Source organism: Oncorhynchus tshawytscha, linkage group LG13, assembly GCF_018296145.1.
Source record: "Oncorhynchus tshawytscha isolate Ot180627B linkage group LG13, Otsh_v2.0, whole genome shotgun sequence".
Lineage (NCBI taxonomy): Eukaryota > Metazoa > Chordata > Actinopteri > Salmoniformes > Salmonidae > Oncorhynchus > Oncorhynchus tshawytscha.
The window spans coordinates 93,618,825-93,640,082 of record NC_056441.1 but is presented as its reverse complement, the minus strand read 5'-3'; the positions used below and the strand labels follow the sequence as shown (position 1 = coordinate 93,640,082).

The 21,258-nt window shown below is 45.0% G+C and overlaps 1 protein-coding gene across 2 annotated transcripts in view; it reads left to right on the top strand.

Annotated features, from left to right (window-relative positions):
• Positions 1 to 16,550, top strand: part of LOC112235605 (GRB2-associated-binding protein 2) — a 173,404-nt gene extending 156,854 nt beyond the window's left edge. For both annotated transcript variants that reach the window (XM_042296545.1, XM_042296544.1), the window contains exons 7-10: positions 6,260 to 6,357; positions 8,420 to 8,699; positions 10,415 to 10,505; positions 16,358 to 16,550. In XM_042296545.1, coding sequence (XP_042152479.1) covers positions 6,260 to 6,357; positions 8,420 to 8,699; positions 10,415 to 10,505; positions 16,358 to 16,535 — 647 coding nt within the window. In that variant the 3' untranslated portion in view covers positions 16,536 to 16,550. The remainder of the gene's footprint in view (positions 1 to 6,259; positions 6,358 to 8,419; positions 8,700 to 10,414; positions 10,506 to 16,357) is intronic.
• Positions 16,551 to 21,258: the final 4,708 nt, after the last annotated feature.

Genomic DNA, 21,258 nt, shown 5'->3' with positions numbered 1-21,258 from the left:
TGCCCAAATGTACCCAAGTGGCCGAATTGGTGAAATGACCCATAACTATATACAGCAGTGCAAATAACTATATACAACATATCAAAAAGCAATTCTAACACACACACACACACATTTGTTTTTAATGTCTTCATCGACCTGGCCAAGGTTTTCGACTCTGTCAATCACCGCATTCTTATCGGCAGACTCAACAGCCTTGGTTTCTCAAATGACTGCCTCGCCTGGTTCACCAACTACTTCTCAGACAGAGTTCAGTGTCAAATCGGAGGGTCTGTTGTCCAGAACTCTGGCAGTCTCTATGGGGGTACCACAGGGTTCAATTCTCAGGCCGACTCTATTCTCTGTATACATCAATGATGTCGCTCTTGCTGCTGGTGAGTCTCTGGTCCACCTCTACGCAGACGACACCATTCTGTATACTTCTGGCCCTTCTTGGGACACTGTGTTAACTAACCTCCAGACCCACCTCTATGGCCTATTTATTGCCTTACCTCCCTAATCTTCTACATTTGCACACACTGTACATATATTTTTTCTATTGTGTTATTGACTGTATGTTGTTTATGTGTAACTCTGTGTTGTTTGTGTCTCACTGCTTTGCTTTATCTTGGCCAGGTCACAGTTATAAATGAGTAAACTTTTTCTATGAGTAAACTTTTTCTCAACTGTCCTACCTGGTTAAATAAAGGTGAAATATATATATTTTTTAACAAAGACATTTCAAATGTCATATTTCACCCAGTAGATAAGGAAGTTTATCAAAATTGGATTTGTTTTCTAACTATTTCTGGGTCTGTGTAATGTCTCTAATACATTTGGCAGGAGGTTAGGAAGTGCAGCTCAGTTTCCACCTCATATTGTGGGCAGTGAGCACATAGCCTGTCTTCTCTTGAGAGCCTGGTCTGCCTACGGCGGCCTTTCTCAATAGCAAGGCAATTCTCACTGAGTCTGTACATAGTCAAAGATTTCCTTAATGTTGGGTCAGTCACATTGGTCAGGTATTCTGCTACTGTGTACTCTCTGTTTAGGGCCAAATAGTATTCTAGTTTGCTGTGTTTTTTGGTCAATTCTGTCCAATGTGTCAAGTAATTATCTTTTTGTTTTCTCATGATTTGGTTAGTTCTAATTGTGTTGCTGTCCTGGGGCTCTGTGGGGTCTGTTTGTGTTTGTAAACAGAGCCCTAGGACCAGCTTGCTTAGGGGTCTCTTCTCCAGGTGCTGGCTTTGTTATTGAAGGTTTGGTAATCACTTCCTTTTAGGTGGTAGTAGATTTGAACGGCTCTTTTCTGGATTTTTATAATTAGAGGGTATCGGCCTAATTCTGCTCTGCATGCATCATTTGGTGTTTTATGTTGTAGATGGAGGATATTGTTGCAGAATTCTGCATGCAGAGTCTCAATTTGGTGTTTGTTCCAATATGTGAATTCTTGATTGGTGAGCAGACCTCAGACCTCACAACCATAAAGGACAATGGGTTCTATAATTGATTCAAGTATTTTTAGCCAGATCCTAATTGGTATGTCAAATTTCATAAATTCCTTTTGATGGAAGGCCTCTATTGCCTTGTTTCTCAGATCATTAAACATTAGACTTCAGATTCTAGCAGGATGAAGGCCGGGTGCTGCAGACTGTTCTAGTGCCCTCGCCAATTCGTTGATATATATGTTGAAGAGGGTGGGGCTTAAGGTGCATCCCTGTCTCACCCCACGGCCCTGTTGAAAAAATCTGTTTGTTTTTTTGTTGCCAATTTTAACCGAACACTTGTTGTTTGTGTACATGGATTTTATAATGTTGTATGTTTTTCCCCCAATACCACTTTCCATCCATTTATATAGCAGACCCTCGGCCAAATTGAGTCAAAAGTTGTTTTTAAATCAACAAAGCATGAGAAGACTTCGCCTTTGTTTTGGTTTGTTTGTTTGTCAATTAGGGTGTGCAGGGTGAATGCATGTTCTGTCGTACAGTAATTTGGTAAAAAGCCAATTTGACATTTGCTCTGTACATTGTTTTCATTGAGGAAATGTATGAGTCTGCTGTTAATGACAATGCAGAGGATTTCCCCAAGGTTGATGTTCATGCATATCCCACAGTAGTTATTGGGGTCAAATTTGTCTCCACTTTTGTGGATTGGGGTGATCAGCGCTTGGTTCCAAATATTGGGGAAGATGCCAGAGCTGAGGATGATGTTAAAGAGTTTAAGTTTAGCCAATTAGAATTTGTTGTCTGTATATTTGATAATTTCATTGAAGATGTCATCAACACCACAGGCCTTTCGGGTTGGAGGGTTTGTTTGTTGTCCTGTAGTTCATGCAATGTAATTGGAGAATCCAGTGGGTTCTGGTAATCCAGTGGGTTCTGGTAGTCTTTAATAGTTGATTCTGAGATTTGTATTTGATCATGTATATATTTTTGCTGTTTGTTCATTTTTATTGGGCCAAAAAGATTCTCTCTCTCTCTCTCTCTCTCTCTCTCTCTCTCTCTCTCTCTCTCTCTCTCTCTCTCTCTCTCTCTCTCTCTGTCATAATGCCTGACCTCTCTCATAATGCCTGGTCTCTCTCTCTCTCTCACACAAGTCCTGACCTCTCTCTCTCATAATGCCTGAACTCTCTCCTCTCTCTCTCTCTGACAATGCCTGGTCTTTCTCAGTCTCACAATTCCTGGTCACAATTCCTGGTCTCTCTCTCTCTCCCAATTCCTGGTCTCTCTCATTCATAATGCCTGGCCTCTCTCTCTTTCATTATGCCTGGCCTCTCTCTCATTCATAATGCCTGGCCTCTCTCTCATTCATAATGCCTGGCCTCTCTCTCTTTCATTATGCCTGGCCTCTCTCTCTCCCAATTCCTGTTCTCTCTCATTCATAATGCCTGGCCTCTCTCTCTTTCATTATGCCTGGCCTCTCTCTCTTTCATTATGCCTGGCCTCTCTCACTCTCTGAACACAGTGTGTTCTGCTCTGTTTGAGCTGCCGCGTGTGTGTGTGTGTGTGTGTGTGTGTGTGTGTGTGTGTGTGTGTGTGTGTGTGTGTGTGTGTGTGTGTGTGTGTGTGTGTGTGTGTGTGTGTGTGTGTGTGTTGCTCCGAGCTAGGCCGTCCTGGGCGAAGGCTGGAACAGAGACAGGAAGTCAACTTTGACCCCTGTTGCTCTGTGTCCTCGCCCTCCGTCTGTGCTGCCCATTGCCAGGGCCACACTCTCATAAAAGGGTGACTCCCAAATTGCACCCTAATCCCTATATAGTGCTCTACAGTGCCCTATGGGCCCCAGTCAAAATTAGTGTGCTAAATAGGGAATAGGGTGTCATTTGTTAAATGCAGCTGGAGCATCTAATGCATCACAACGTTTGTTCTGTTTTGGAGCAGAAACACAAGTTAGTTTCAAATGGATAACAGAAAACCGTGTGGGTTTAGATAAACCAAACTCGCCTCTGTTATGTGATGATGAGGATGATAATTCTCCCCTCTCCTCTTCCCTCTCATTTTTCCTCTCCTTTTCCTTCCCCTCTCCTCTTCCCTCTCATTGTTCCTCTCCTTTTCCCTCCCCTCTCCTCTTCCCTCTCCTTTTCCCTCCCCTCTCCTCTTCCCTCTCCTTTTCCCTCTCCTCTCCTCTTCCCTCTCCTCTCCTATTCCCTCTCCTTTTCCCTCTCCTTTCCTCTTCCCTCTCCTTTTCCCTCCTCTCCTCTCCTCTCCCTCTCCTTTTCCCTCTCCTCTCCTCTTCCCTCTCCTCTCCTATTCCCTCTCCTATTCCCTCTCCTCTCCTCTTCCCTCTCATTTTCCTCTCCTCTTCCCTCTCCTCTCCTATTCCCTCTCCTATTCCCTCTCCTCTCCTATTCCCTCTCCTTTTCCCTCTCCTTTCCTATTCCCTCTCCCTTTCCCTCTCCTCTCCTCTTCCCTCTCCTTTTCCCTCTCCTCTCCTATTCCCTCTCCTCTCCTCTTCCCTCTCCTTTTCCCTCTCCTCTCCTCTTCCCTCTCCTATTCCCTCTCCTCTTCCCTCTCCTTTTCCCTCTCCTCTCCTTTTTCCTCTCCTTTTCCCTCTCCTCTCCTTTTCCCTCTCCTCTCCTCTTCCCTCTCCTTTTCCCTCTCCTCTCCTCTTCCCTCTCCTATTCCCTCTCCTCTCCTATTCCCTCTCCTATTCCCTCTCCTCTCCTATTCCCTCTCCTCTTCCCTCTCCTCTCCTCTTCCCTCTCCTATTCCCTCTCCTCTTCCCTCTCCTATTCCCTCTCCTCTCCTCTCCTATTCCCTCTCCTCTTTCCTCTCCTCTTCCCTCTCCTCTCCTCTCCTCTCCTCTCCTCTCCTCTCCTCTCCTCTCCTCTCCTCTCCTCTCCTCTCCTCTCCTCTCCTCTCCTCTCCTCTCCTTACCTCTTCCCTCTACTCTTCCCTCTCCTCTTCCCTCTCCTTACCTCTTCCCTCTCCTCTCCTCTTCCCTCTCCTCTTCCCTCTCCTCTTCCCTCTCCTCTTTCCTCTCCTCTCCTCTCCTCTCCCTCTCCTCTCCTCTCCTCTCCTCTCCTCTCCTCTCCTCTCCTCTCCTCTCCTCTCCTCTCCTCTCCTCTTCCCTCTCCTCTCCTCTCCTTACCTCTTTCCTCTCCTCTCCTCTCCTCTCCTCTCCTCTCCTCTCCTCTCCTCTCCTCTCCCTCTCCTCTCCTCTCCTCTCCTCTCCTCTTCCCTCTCCTCTTCCCTCTCCTCTTCCCTCTCCTCTTTCCTCTCCTCTCCTCTCCTCTCCTCTCCTCTCCTATCCTATCCTCTCCTATTCCCTCTCCTCTCCTATTCCCTCTCCTCTCCTATTCCCTCTCCTATTCCCTCTCCTCTCCTATTCCCTCTCCTCTTCCCTCTCCTCTCCTCTTCCCTCTCCTATTCCCTCTCCTCTTCCCTCTCCTATTCCCTCCCCTCTCCTCTCCTATTCCCTCTCCTATTCCCTCTCCTCTCCTATTCCCTCTCCTCTTCCCTCTCCTCTCCTCTTCCCTCTCCTATTCCCTCTCCTCTCCTCTCCTCTCCTCTCCTCTCCTCTCCTCTCCTCTCCTCTCCTCTCCTCTCCTCTCCTCTCCTCTCCTCTCCTCTCCTCTCCTCTCCTCTCCTCTCCTTACCTCTTCCCTCTCTCTTCCCTCTCCTCTTCCCTCTCCTTACCTCTTCCCTCTCCTCTCCTCTTCCCTCTCCTCTTCCCTCTCCTCTTTCCTCTCCTCTCCTCTCCTCTCCTCTCCTCTCTCCTCTCCTCTCCTCTCCTCTCCTCTTCTCCTCTCCTCTCCCTCTCCCTTCCTCTTTCCTCTCCTCTCCTCTCCTCTCCTCTCCTCTCCTCTCCTCTCCTCTCCCTCTCCTCTCCTCTCCTCTCCTCTCCTCTCCTCTCCTCTCCTCTCCTCTCCTCTCCTCTCCTCTCCCTCTCCTCTCCTCTCCCTCTCTCCTCTTCCCTCTCCTCTTCCCTCTCCTCTTCCCTCTCCTCTCCTCTCCTCTCCTCTCCTCTCCCTCTCCTCTCCTCTCCCTCTCCTCTCCTCTCCCTCTCCTCTCCTCTCTCCTCTTCCCTCTCCTCTCCCTCTCCTCTCTCCTCTCCTCTCCTCTCCTCTCCTCTCCTCTCCTCTCCTCTCCTCTCCTCTCCTCTCCCTCTCCTCTCTCTCCTCTCCTCTCCTCTCCTCTCCTCTCCTCTCCTCTCCTATTCCCTCTCCTCTCCTCTCCTCTCCTATTCCCTCTCCTCTCCTATTCCCTCTCCTATTCCCTCTCCTCTCTCTATTCCCTCTCCTCTTCCCTCTCCTCTCCTCTTCCCTCTCCTATTCCCTCTCCTCTTCCCTCTCCTATTCCCTCTCCTCTCCTCTCCTATTCACTCTCCTCTTTCCTCTCCTCTTCCCTCTCCTCTCCTCTCCTCTCCTCTCCTCTCCCTCTCCTCTCCTCTCCTCTCCTCTCCTCTCCTCTCCTCTCCTCTCCTCTCCTCTCCTTACCTCTTCCCTCTACTCGTCCCTCTCCTCTTCCCTCTCCTTACCTCTTCCCTCTCCTCTCCTCTTCCCTCTCCTCTTCCCTCTCCTCTCCTCTCCTCTCCTCTCCTCTCTCTCTCCTCTCCTCTCCTCTCCTCTCCTCTCCCTCTCTCTCCTCTCCTCTCCTCTCCTCTCCCTCTCCTCTCCCTCTCCTCTTCCCTCTCCTCTTTCCTCTCTCCTCTCCTCTCCTCTCCTCTCCTCTCCTCTCCTCTCCTCTCCTCTCCTCTCCTCTCCTCTCCTCTCCTCTCCTCTCCTCTCCTCTCCTCTCCTCTCCTCTCCTCTCCTCTCCTCTCCTCTCCTCTCCTCTCTCCCCAGGGTGTTCATTTGAGACCAGCAGCCATCACCGTCCGATCTATTTCAACAACCAAGGCCAGTCTGTGGAGTGTGTCAACGATGGCTTCAGTTCTTACCTGGTGAGACTTTCAGACAAAAATACTCAACTGTTTATTTATTTTTCCCTCAAGCCTAGTCCTGCTCTAGACAGGATGGTAGGATAACGTCTGGCCACTCTACCATAAAGGCCTGATTGGTGGAGTGCTGCAGAGATGGTTGTCTCTGTCAGGAGCTCTGTCAGAGTGACCATCAGGTTCTTGGTCACCTCCCTGACCAAGGTCCTTCTCCCCCGATTGCTCAGTTTGTCCAGGCAGCCAGCTCTAGGAAGAGTCTTGGTGGTTCCAAACTTCTTCAATTTAAGAATGATGGAGGCCACTGTGTTCTTGGGGACCTTCAATGCTGCAGAAATATTTTGGTACCCTTCCCAATAAATAACACAATCCTGTCTTGGAACTCTACGGGAAATGATGTCAACTTCATGGCTTGGTTTTTGATCGATGGAAATCGAAATCGAGCTAAATTTTCAGTCTCATAACAAAAGGTCTAATACTTATGTAAATATGGTATTTCAGTCATTGTTTTATACATTTCTAAACATTTCTAAAAACCTGTTTTTGCTTTGTCATTATGGGGTAATGTGTGTAGATTGATGAGGGAAAACAATGATTTAATCCATTTTAGAATAAGGCTGTAACGTAAAAAATTAAATAAAAAAATGAGGAAAAAGTCGAGGGGTCTGAATACTGCAAATACAATGAAACAGGAAAATGGTGTAAATGTTACAATTTCACTTATTTTTAACTGTTCCCTTGTTCCACCACTTGTGCCTTGGTCATCACACTGTCACACCTTGATACATCTCACACTGTGCTTGGAAATGGGTGGCAGGGTAGCCTAGTGGTTAGAGCCTTGGTCATCACACTGTCACACCTTGATACATCTCACACTCTGCTTGGAAATGGGTGGCAGGGTAGCCTAGTGGTTAGAGCCTTGGTCATCACACTGTCACACCTTGATACATCTCACACTCTGCTTGGAAATGGGTGGCAGGGTAGCCTAGTGGTTAGAGCGTTGGACTAGTAACAGACACCTTGATACATCTCACACTCTGCTTGGAAATGGGGTGGCAGGGTAGCCTAGTGGTTAGAGCGTTGGACAGGGTAACAGACACCTTGATACATCTCACACTCTGCTTGGAAATGGGTGGCAGGGTAGCCTAGTGGTTAGAGCGTTGGACAGGGTAACAGACACCTTGATACATCTCACACTCTGCTTGGAAATGGGTGGCAGGGTAGCCTAGTGGTTAGAGCGTTGGACTAGTAACAGACACCTTGATACATCTCACACTCTGCTTGGAAATGGGGTGGCAGGGTAGCCTAGTGGTTAGAGCGTTGGACAGGGTAACAGACACCTTGATACATCTCACACTCTGCTTGGAAATGGGGTGGCAGGGTAGCCTAGTGGTTAGAGCGTTGGACTAGTAACAGACACCTTGATACATCTCACACTCTGCTTGGAAATGGGTGGCAGGGTAGCCTAGTGGTTAGAGCGTTGGACTAGTAACAGACACCTTGATACATCTCACACTCTGCTTGGAAATGGGTGGCAGGGTAGCCTAGTGGTTAGAGCGTTGGACTAATAACAGACACCTTGATACATCTCACACTCTGCTTGGAAATGGGGTGGCAGGGTAGCCTAGTGGTTAGAGCGTTGGACAGGGTAACAGACACCTTGATACATCTCACACTGCTTGGAAATGGGGCGGCAGGGTAGCCTAGTGGTTAGAGCGTCGGACTAGTAACAGACATCTTGATACATCTCACACTCTGCTTGGAAATGGGGCGGCAGGGTAGCCTAGTGGTTAGAGCGTTGGACTAGTAACAGACACCTTGATCACACTCTGCTTGGAAATGCTCTGACGAATGGTTTATGCACAGATTTGTTCCTTACGCATGATTGATAAACGAGGCCCCTGGACTGATTTTTATCATGTTGTTGATTTCTGATTGTTTGTTTTGTATGTGCTTTGTTCTTCCCACAATTATGACTGCATGTCTAAGATAATGATGTCGGAGATAGTGATGTCGGAGATGATCATGTCTAAGACAATCCCCATGACTTTCCCTGTCTGTTTCTTGTCAGAGAACAAAGGCCCCTCTGACACGTTCGGACAGCGGCGACTCGGAGGACAACTATGTGCCTATGAACCCAGGCTCATCTCCCCTCAACGCCGCCCAGGCGGACAGCCCCAAAAATATCTACATCCCCATGAGCCCCGGGCCGCACCACTTTGACTTCCCAGGGTTCTCAGCCACGCTACCTGCCCGGAAGGGAAGTACCGGCTCTCTGTGTCACCGACCGGGGAGGCTGAGTGACGTCACACCACCACCTATAAATCGCAACCTCAAACCCAACAGGAAATGTGAGTGTCATGTCTCAGTCTATATGAGGCGTTCAGTGTTCTACTCTTTTGGCTGGGGGGCAGTATTGAGTAGCTTGGATGAATAAGGTGCCCAAAGTAAACGGCCTGCTCTTCAGTCTCAGTCTCAGTCTCTAGTAGTATTGGATAGAAAACAATCTGAAGTTTCTAAAACTGTTTGAATGATGTCTGTGAGTATAACAGAACTCATATGGCAGGCAATAACCTGAGGAGAAATCAAAACAGGAAGTGAGAAATCTGAGGCTGGTATGTACTCAACACAGTTCCCATTGAAATCCCCTTGAGATATGAATGACATATAGAAATGTATAGATATTTGAATGAGGCTTCTACTGTGTTGTGGGACTGAATGACAGCAGAATGAATCAGGTGTCTGGCAGTCTGCCATTTTCTGTTCACACGCATTCCACATGATAGCGACCTGCGTTCAATTGCTCATCAAGACACAAAGGAATACTCCAGTTGGAACTTTATTGAAGATTAATGATAAAAACATCCTAATGATTGATTCTGTACTTAGTTTGAAATGTTTCTTCGACCTGTAATATAACTTTTTGAAGTTTTTGTCCGACGTAACACTGACCAGAACGAGCGTTTGGATATGTATACCAAACTGGCTAACAAAAGTAGCTAATTGGACATAAATAACGGACATTATCTAACAAATCAAGCATTTATTGTGGACCTGGGATTCCTGGGAGTGCATTCTGATGAAGATCATCAAAGGTAAGGGAATATTTAGCATGTAATTTATGGTTTATGTTGACTACAACATGGCGGCTATTTTGACTTGATTGTTCTGAGCGCCGTCTCAGATTATTGCATGGTTTGCTTTTTCCGTAAAGTTTTTAAAAATCTGACACAGCGGTTGCGTTAAGGAGAGGTATATCTATAATTCCATGTTTATAATCATCTACATTTATGATGAGTATTTATGTTGAATCGATGTGGCTTTGCAAACTCACTGGATGTTTTTGGAACTAGTGAACGTAACGCGCCAATGTAATCGAATGTAAACCATTTTTTTATATAAACATGAACTTTATCAAACAAACCATACATGTATTGTGTAACATGAAGTCCTATGAGTGTCATCTGATGAAGATCATCAAAGGTTAGTGATTAATTTTATCTCTATTTGTGCTTTTTGTGACTCCTCTCTTTGGCTAGGAAAATGGCTGTGTTTATTCTGTGGCTTGTTGGTGACCTAACATAATCGTTTGTGTTGCTTTCGCCGTAAATCCTATTTGAAATTGGACACTGGTGGGATTAACAACAATAATACCTTTAAAACCGTATAATATACATGTATGTTTGAGGAATTTTAATTATGAGATTTCTGTTGTTTTGAATGTGGCGCCCTGCACTTTCACTGGCTGTTGTCATATCAATCCCATTAACGGGATTGCAGCCCTAAGAAGTTAACGGGATTGCAGCCCTAAGAAGTTAACGGGATTGCAGCCCTAAGAGGTTTTAAGAGACTCTGTCATGATACCAAACTGTCACATTGTGTCATATTATACATTCTTAGTTTATCATTTTGGAACATTTTGTTTTCTGATTTCTGTCTAAACCCAACAACCCTCTACATTTAGATGTAATATGTTTTCTGTCTAAACCCAACAGCCCTGTACATTTAGAGAACAATTAGACAGTTGAGAAGAAAATGAAGTTGTTTTGTTTGTTTATGTCCTCAGCCAAGCCGACACCTCTGGATCTGAGGAACAATGGCATCATTGATGAGCTCCCATTTAAGAGTCCAATCACCATGTCCTGGACACGACCCATGTGAGTCCCATATCAGTCATACTAGCTACCTGACCCATGTCCCATATCAGTCATACTAGCTACCTGACCCATGTCCCATATCAGTCATACTAGCTACCTGACCCATGTCCCATATCAGTCATACTAGCTACCTGACCCATGTCCCATATCAGTTATACTAGCTACCTGACCCATGTCCCATATCAGTCATACTAGCTACCTGACCCATGTCCCATATCAGTTATACTAGCTACCTGACCAATGTCCCATATTAGTCATACTAGCTACCTGACCCATGTCCCATATCAGTCATACTAGCTACCTGACCCATGTCCCATATCAGTCATACTAGCTACCTGTCCCATATCAGTTATACTAGCTACCTGACCCATGTCCCATATCAGTCATACTAGCTACCTGACCCATGTCCCATATCAGTCATACTAGCTACCTGACCCATGTCCCATATCAGTCATACTAGCTACCTGACCCATGTCCCATATCAGTCATACTAGCTACCTGACCCATGTCCCATATCAGTCATACTAGCTACCTGACCCATGTCCCATATCAGTCATACTAGCTACCTGACCCATGTCCCATATCAGTTATACTAGTTACCTGACCCATGTCCCATATCAGTCATACTAGCTACCTGACCCATGTCCCATATCAGTTATACTAGCTACCTGACCCATGTCCCATATCAGTTATACTAGCTACCTGACCCATGTCCCATATCAGTCATACTAGCTACCTGACCCATGTCCCATATCAGTCATACTAGCTACCTGACCCATGTCCCATATCAGTTATACTAGCTACCTGACCCATGTCCCATATTAGTCATACTAGCTACCTGACCCATGTCCCATATCAGTCATACTAGCTACCTGACCCATGTCCCATATCAGTCATACTAGCTACCTGTCCCATATCAGTCATACTAGCTACCTGACCCATGTCCCATATCAGTTATACTAGCTACCTGACCCATGTCCCATATCAGTCATACTAGCTACCTGACCCATGTCCCATATCAGTCATACTAGCTACCTGACCCATGTCCCATATCAGTCATACTAGCTACCTGACACATGTCCCATATCAGTCATACTAGCTACCTGACCCATGTCCCATATCAGTCATACTAGCTACCTGACCCATGTCCCATATCAGTCATACTAGCTACCTGACCCATGTCCCATATCAGTCATACTAGCTACCTGACCCATGTCCCATATCAGTTATACTAGCTACCTGACCCATGTCCCATATCAGTCATACTAGCTACCTGACCCATGTCCCATATCAGTCATACTAGCTACCTGACCCATGTCCCATATCAGTTATACTAGCTACCTGACCCAAGTCCCATATCAGTCATACTAGCTACCTGACCCATGTCCCATATCAGTTATACTAGCTACCTGACCCATGTCCCATATCAGTCATACTAGCTACCTGACCCATGTCCCATATCAGTCATACTAGCTACCTGACCCATGTCCCATATCAGTCATACTAGCTACCTGACCCATGTCCCATATCAGTTATACTAGCTACCTGACCAATGTCCCATATTAGTCATACTAGCTACCTGACCCATGTCCCATATCAGTCATACTAGCTACCTGACCCATGTCCCATATCAGTCATACTAGCTACCTGTCCCATATCAGTCATACTAGCTACCTGACCCATGTCCCATATCAGTTATACTAGCTACCTGACCCATGTCCCATATCAGTCATACTAGCTACCTGACCCATGTCCCATATCAGTCATACTAGCTACCTGACCCATGTCCCATATCAGTCATACTAGCTACCTGACCCATGTCCCATATCAGTCATACTAGCTACCTGTCCCATATCAGTCATACTAGCTACCTGACCCATGTCCCATATCAGTTATACTAGCTACCTGACCCAAGTCCCATATCAGTCATACTAGCTACCTGACCCATGTCCCATATCAGTTATACTAGCTACCTGACCCATGTCCCATATCAGTCATACTAGCTACCTGACCCATGTCCCATATCAGTCATACTAGCTACCTGACCCATGTCCCATATCAGTCATACTAGCTACCTGACCCATGTCCCATATCAGTCATACTAGCTACCTGACCCATGTCCCATATCAGTCATACTAGCTACCTGACCCATGTCCCATATCAGTCATACTAGCTACCTGACCCATGTCCCATATCAGTTATACTAGCTACCTGACCCATGTCCCATATCAGTCATACTAGCTACCTGACCCATGTCCCATATCAGTCATACTAGCTACCTGACCCATGTCCCATATCAGTTATACTAGTTACCTGACCCATGTCCCATATCAGTCATACTAGCTACCTGACCCATGTCCCATATCAGTTATACTAGCTACCTGTCCCATGTCCCATATCAGTTATACTAGCTACCTGACCCATGTCCCATATCAGTCATACTAGCTACCTGACCCATATCAGTCATACTAGCTACCTGACCCATGTCCCATATCAGTTATACTAGCTACCTGACCCATGTCCCATATCAGTCATACTAGCTACCTGACCCATGTCCCATATCAGTTATACTAGCTACCTGACCCATGTCCCATATCAGTCATACTAGCTACCTGACCCATGTCCCATATCAGTCATACTAGCTACCTGACCCATGTCCCATATCAGTCATACTAGCTACCTGACCCATGTCCCATATCAGTCATACTAGCTACCTGACCCATGTCCCATATCAGTTATACTAGCTACCTGACCCATGTCCCATATCAGTCATACTAGCTACCTGACCCATGTCCCATATCAGTCATACTAGCTACCTGACCCATGTCCCATATCAGTTATACTAGTTACCTGACCCATGTCCCATATCAGTCATACTAGCTACCTGACCCATGTCCCATATCAGTTATACTAGCTACCTTATCCATGTCCCATATCAGTTATACTAGCTACCTGACCCATGTCCCATATCAGTCATACTAGCTACCTGACCCATGTCCCATATCAGTCATACTAGCTACCTGACCCATGTCCCATATCAGTTATACTAGCTACCTGACCCATGTCCCATATTAGTCATACTAGCTACCTGACCCATGTCCCATATCAGTCATACTAGCTACCTGACCCATGTCCCATATCAGTCATACTAGCTACCTGTCCCATATCAGTCATACTAGCTACCTGACCCATGTCCCATATCAGTTATACTAGCTACCTGACCCATGTCCCATATCAGTCATACTAGCTACCTGACCCATGTCCCATATCAGTCATACTAGCTACCTGACCCATGTCCCATATCAGTCATACTAGCTACCTGACCCATGTCCCATATCAGTCATACTAGCTACCTGACCCATATCAGTCATACTAGCTACCTGACCCATGTCCCATATCAGTTATACTAGCTACCTGACCCATGTCCCATATCAGTCATACTAGCTACCTGACCCATGTCCCATATCAGTCCTACTAGCTACCTGACCCATGTCCCATATCAGTCATACTAGCTACCTGACCCATGTCCCATATCAGTCATACTAGCTACCTGACCCATGTCCCATATCAGTCATACTAGCTACCTGACCCATGTCCCATATCAGTTATACTAGCTACCTTATCCATGTCCCATATCAGTTATACTAGCTACCTGACCCATGTCCCATATCAGTCATACTAGCTACCTGACCCATGTCCCATATCAGTCATACTAGCTACCTGACCCATGTCCCATATCAGTTATACTAGCTACCTGACCCATGTCCCATATTAGTCATACTAGCTACCTGACCCATGTCCCATATCAGTCATACTAGCTACCTGACCCATGTCCCATATCAGTCATACTAGCTACCTGTCCCATATCAGTCATACTAGCTACCTGACCCATGTCCCATATCAGTTATACTAGCTACCTGACCCATGTCCCATATCAGTCATACTAGCTACCTGACCCATGTCCCATATCAGTCATACTAGCTACCTGACCCATGTCCCATATCAGTCATACTAGCTACCTGACCCATGTCCCATATCAGTCATACTAGCTACCTGACCCATGTCCCATATCAGTCATACTAGCTACCTGACCCATGTCCCATATCAGTCATACTAGCTACCTGACCCATGTCCCATATCAGTCATACTAGCTACCTGACCCATGTCCCATATCAGTTATACTAGCTACCTGACCCAAGTCCCATATCAGTCATACTAGCTACCTGACCCATGTCCCATATCAGTTATACTAGCTACCTGACCCATGTCCCATATCAGTCATACTAGCTACCTGACCCATGTCCCATATCAGTCATACTAGCTACCTGACCCATGTCCCATATCAGTCATACTAGCTACCTGACCCATGTCCCATATCAGTTATACTAGCTACCTGACCCATGTCCCATATCAGTCATACTAGCTACCTGACCCATGTCCCATATCAGTCATACTAGCTACCTGACCCATGTCCCATATCAGTTATACTAGCTACCTGACCCATGTCCCATATCAGTCATACTAGCTACCTGTCCCATATCAGTCATACTAGCTACCTGACCCATGTCCCATATCAGTCATACTAGCTACCTGACCCATGTCCCATATCAGTCATACTAGCTACCTGACCCATGTCCCATATCAGTCATACTAGCTACCTGACCCATGTCCCATATCAGTCATACTAGCTACCTGACCCATGTCCCATATCAGTCATACTAGCTACCTGACCCATGTCCCATATCAGTCATACTAGCTACCTGACCCATGTCCCATATCAGTCATACTAGCTACCTGACCCATGTCCCATATCAGTCATACTAGCTACCTGACCCATGTCCCATATCAGTTATACTAGCTACCTGACCCATGTCCCATATCAGTCATACTAGCTACCTGACCCATGTCCCATATCAGTCATACTAGCTACCTGACCCATGTCCCATATCAGTTATACTAGCTACCTGACCCAAGTCCCATATCAGTCATACTAGCTACCTGACCCATGTCCCATATCAGTTATACTAGCTACCTGACCCATGTCCCATATCAGTCATACTAGCTACCTGACCCATGTCCCATATCAGTCATACTAGCTACCTGACCCATGTCCCATATCAGTCATACTAGCTACCTGACCCATGTCCCATATCAGTCATACTAGCTACCTGACCCATGTCCCATATCAGTCATACTAGCTACCTGACCCATGTCCCATATCAGTCATACTAGCTACCTGACCCATGTCCCATATCAGTTATACTAGCTACCTGACCCATGTCCCATATCAGTTATACTAGCTACCTGACCCATGTCTCATATCAGTTATTCTAGCTACCTGACCCATGTCCCATATCAGTTATTCTAGCTACCTGACCCATGTCCCATATCAGTCATACTAGCTACCTGACCCATGTCCCATATCAGTCATACTAGCTAGTCGGTGTGCTCACCATAACCGTTTTTTAATGGTATCCTCTTTAGTCACCAATATATTATTTAGAGAACCTTGCTGTTCCTTATTTTAGTTACACTCACAGTCCTCTCTCTCCTCCCAGGCCTCCCTGGTCTGAGTAGTACTGCCATAGTGGTCAGAATGTGGAGTCACTCAGTCCTCTCTCTCCTCCCAGGCTTCCCTGGTCTGAGTAGTACTGCCATAGGGGTCAGAATGTGGAGTCACTCACAGTCCTCTCTCTCCTCCCAGGCCTCCCTTGTCTGAGTAGTACTGCCATAGGGGTCAGAATGTGGAGTCACCCACAGTCCTCTCTCTCCTCCCAGGCCTCCCTGGTCTGAGTAGTACTGCCATAGGGGTCAGAATGTGGAGTCACTCACAGTCCTCTCTCTCCTCCCAGGCCTATGAACTCAGGTGGCATGTCCTCCCAGCACTGTAGACCCATCTCCACCCAGAGTATCACCAGCACTGACTCCGCAGACAGCGAGGAGAACTACGTAGCCATGGTGAGTCCCTACAACAGGACAAATGCACCCTATACCCTATGTAGTTCACTACTTTTCATCAGTGCCCCATAGGGAATAGGGTGCCATTTGGGATTTAATTTACTGAGCTGACATACTGTAGTGGAGGACACAGGGCTATAAGTAGCACTATATAGGGAATAGCCATTTGGGATGCTGACATACTGTAGTAGAGGAAACAGGGCTATAAGTAGCACTATGTAGGGAATTGGGTGCCATTTGGGACTGCAGCTCAGTATACTATGTTTTGTCTTTATGATAGGATATAATTCAACGTTTTCCCATTAACTTGGCCTCAGTTTATCCTGGACATGTTCCATGTAAACATTATAAACTTCCTGAGCCTGTGCAGCGCATTCGGAAAGAATTCAGACCCCTTGACTTTTTACACATTTTGTTACTTTACAGCCTTATTCTACAATTCAATTGATTAAAAAAATTTATATAAAATAATAATAATAATGTCATTATGGGGTATTGTGTGTAGATTGATGAGGGGGAATAAGGCTGTAACGTAACAAAATGTGGAAAAAGTCAAGGGGTCTGAATACTGTATAGTGTATTTGTCTTGGTTAATGAGTGTATTACCTTTGTATGGGCCGCAGTTAGTCTTGAAGAGGGTTACTATAAAGAATATCAGGGTTACTATGAAGTATCTGAGGTATATCAGGGTTACTATGAAGTATCTGAGGTATATCTACAGCCCGGGGTTACTATGAAGTATCTGAGGTATTTCAGGGTTACTATGAAGTATCTGAGGTATATCTAGACCCCAGGGTTACTATGAAGTATCTGAGGTATATCAGGGTTACTATGAAGTATCTGAGGTATATCGGGGTTACTATGAAGTATCTGAGGTATATCAGGGTTACTATGAAGTATCTGAGGTATATCTACAGCCCAGGGTTACTATGAAGTAAGTATCTGAGGTATATCTACAGCCCAGGGTTACTATGAAGTATCTGAGGTATATCTATAGCCCAGGGTTACTATGAAGTATCTGAGGTATATCTACAGCCCAGGGTTACTATGAAGTATCTGAGGTATATCAGGGTTACTATGAAGTATCTGAGGTATATCTACAGCCCAGGGTTACTATGAAGTATCTGAGGTATATCTACAGCCCAGGGTTACTATGAAGTATCTGAGGTATATCAGGGTTACTATGAAGTATCTGGGGTATATCAGGGTTACTATGAAGTATCTGAGGTATATCTACAGCCCAGGGTTACTATGAAGTATCTGAGGTATATCAGGGTTACTATGAAGTATCTGAGGTATATCTACAGCCCAGGTTACTATGAAGTATCTGAGGTATTTCAGGGTTACTATGAAGTATCTGAGGTATATCTACAGCCCAGGGTTACTATGAAGTATCTGAGGTATATCTAGAGCCCAGAGTTACAATGAAGTATCTGAGGTATATCTACAGCCCGGGGTTACTATGAAGTATCTGAGGTATATCAGGGTTACTATGAAGTATCTGAGGTATATCTACAGCCCAGGGTTACTATGAAGTATCTGAGGTATATCAGGGTTACTATGAAGTATCTGGGGTATATCAGAGTTACTATGAAGTATCTGAGGTATATCTACAGCCCAGGGTTACTATGAAGTATCTGAGGTATATCAGGGTTACTATGAAGTATCTGAGGTATATCAGGGTTACTATGAAGTATCTGAGGTATAGCTACAGCCCAGGTTACTATGAAGTATCTGAGGTATATCTATAGCCCAGTGTTACTATGAAGTATCTGAGGTATATCTACAGCCCAGGGTTACTATGAAGTATCTGAGGTATATCTACAGCCCAGATTACTATGAAGTATCTGAGGTATATCTACAGCCCAGGGTTACTATGAAGTATCTGAGGTATATCTAGAGCCCAGGGTTACTATGAAGTATCTGAGGTATATCAGGGTTACTATGAAGTATCTGAGGTATATCTACAGCCCAGGGTTACTATGAAGTATCTGAGGTATATCTACAGCCCACGGTTACTATGAAGTATCTGAGGTATATCTACAGCCCAGAGTTACTATGAAGTATCTGAGGTATATCTACTGCCCAGGGTTACTATGAAGTATCTGAGGTATATCTACAGCCCAGATTTACTATGAAGTATCTGAGGTATATCTACAGCCCAGGGTTACTATGAAGTATCTGAGGTATATCTAGAGCCCAGGGTTACTATGAAGTATCTGAGGTATATCAGGGTTACTATGAAGTATCTGAGGTATATCTACAGCCCGGGGTTACTATGAAGTATCTGAGGTATTTCAGGGTTACTATGAAGTATCTGAGGTATATCTAGACCCCAGGGTTACTATGAAGTATCTGAGGTATATCAGGGTTACTATGAAGTATCTGACGTATATTGGGGTTACTATGAAGTATCTGAGGTATATCAGGGTTACTATGAAGTATCTGAGGTATATCAGGGTTACTATGAAGTATCTGAGGTATATCTACAGCCCAGGGTTACTATAAAGTATATCAGGGTTACTATGAAGTATCTGAGGTATATCTACAGCCCGGGGTTACTATGAAGTATCTGAGGCATATCAGGGTTACTATGAAGGATCTGAGGTATATCAGGGTTACTATGAAGTATCTGAGGTATATCTACAGCCCAGGGTTACTATGAAGTATCTGAGGTATGTCTACAGCCCAGATTTACTATGAAGTATCTGAGGTATATCTACAGCCCAGGGTTACTATGAAGTATCTGAGGTATATCTACAGCCCAGGGTTACTATGAAGTATCTGAGGTATATCTACAGCCTGGGGTTACTATGAAGTATCTGAGGTATATCAGGGTTACTATGAAGTATCTGGGGTATATCAGGGTTACTATGAAGTATCTGAGGTATAGCTACAGCCCAGAGTTACTAGGAAGTATCTGAGGTATATCTATAGCCCAGGGTTACTATGAAGTATCTGAGGTATATCTACAGCCCAGGTTACTATGAAGTATCTGAGGTATATCTACTGCCCAGAGTTACTATGAAGTATCTGAGGTATGTCTACAGCCCAGATTTACTATGAAGTATCTGAGGTATATCTACAGCCCAGGGTTACTATGAAGTATATGAGGTATATCTACAGCCCAGGGTTACTATGAAGTATCTGAGGTATATCAGGGTTACTATGAAGTATCTGAGGTATATCTACAGCCCGGGGTTACTATGAAGTATCTGAGGCATATCAGGGTTACTATGAAGTATCTGAGGTATATCTTACTATGAAGTATCTGAGGTATTTCAGGGTTACTATGAAGTATCTGAGGTATGTCTACAGCCCAGGGTTACTATGAAGTATCTGAGGTATATCTACAGCCCAGGGTTACTATGAAGTATCTGAGGTATATCAGGGTTACTATGAAGTATCTGAGGTATATCGGGGTTACTATGAAGTATCTGAGGTATTTCAGGGTTACTATGAAGTATCTGAGGTATATCTACAGCCCAGGGTTACTATGAAGTATCTGAGGTATATCTAGAGCCCAGAGTTACAATGAAGTATCTGAGGTATATCTACAGCCCGGGGTTGCTATGAAGTATCTGAGGTATATCAGGGTTACTATGAAGTATCTGAGGTATATCTACAGCCCAGGGTTACTATGAAGTATCTGAGGTATATCAGGGTTACTATGAAGTATCTGGGGTATATCAGGGTTACTATGAAGTATCTGAGGTATATCTACAGCCCAGGGTTACTATGAAGTATCTGAGGTATATCAGGGTTACTATGAAGTATCTGAGGTATATCAGGGTTACTATGAAGTATCTGAGGTATAGCTACAGCCCAGAGTTACTGTGAAGTATCTGAGGTATATCTATAGCCCAGGGTTACTATGAAGTATCTGAGGTATATCTACAGCCCAGGTTACTATGAAGTATCTGAGGTATATCTACAGCCCAGGGTTACTATGAAGTATCTGAGGTATGTCTACAGCCCAGATTACTATGAAGTATCTGAGGTATATCTACAGCCCAGGGTTACTATGAAGTATCTGAGGTATATCTAGAGCCCAGGGTTACTATGAAGTATCTGAGGTATATCAGGGTTACTATGAAGTATCTGAGGTATATCTACAGCCCAGGGTTACTATGAAGTATCTGAGGTATATCTACAGCCCACGGTTACTATGACGTATCTGAGGTATATCTACAGCCCAGGGTTACTATGAAGTATCTGAGGTATATCTACAGCCCAGAGTTACTATGAAGTATCTGAGGTATATCTACAGCCCATGGTTACTATGACGTATCTGAGGTATATCTACAGCCCAGGGTTACTATGAAGTATCTGAGGTATATCTAGAGCCCAGGGTTACTATGAAGTATCTGAGGTATATCAGGGTTACTTTGAAGTATCTGAGGTATATCTACAGCCCGGGGTTACTATGAAGTATCTGAGGTATTTCAGGGTTACTATGAAGTATCTGAGGTATATCTAGACCCCAGGGTTACTATGAAGTATCTGAGGTATATCAGGGTTACTATGAAGTATCTGACGTATATTGGGGTTACTATGAAGTATCTGAGGTATATCAGGGTTACTATGAAGTATCTGAGGTATAGCTACAGCCCAGGGTTACTATGAAGTATCTGAGGTATATCTATAGCCCAGGGTTACTATGAAGTATCTGAGGTATATCTACAGCCCAGGGTTACTATGAAGTATCTGAGGTATATCTATAGCCCAGTGTTACTATGAAGTATCTGAGGTATATCTATAGCCCAGGGTTACTATGAAGTATCTGAGGTATATC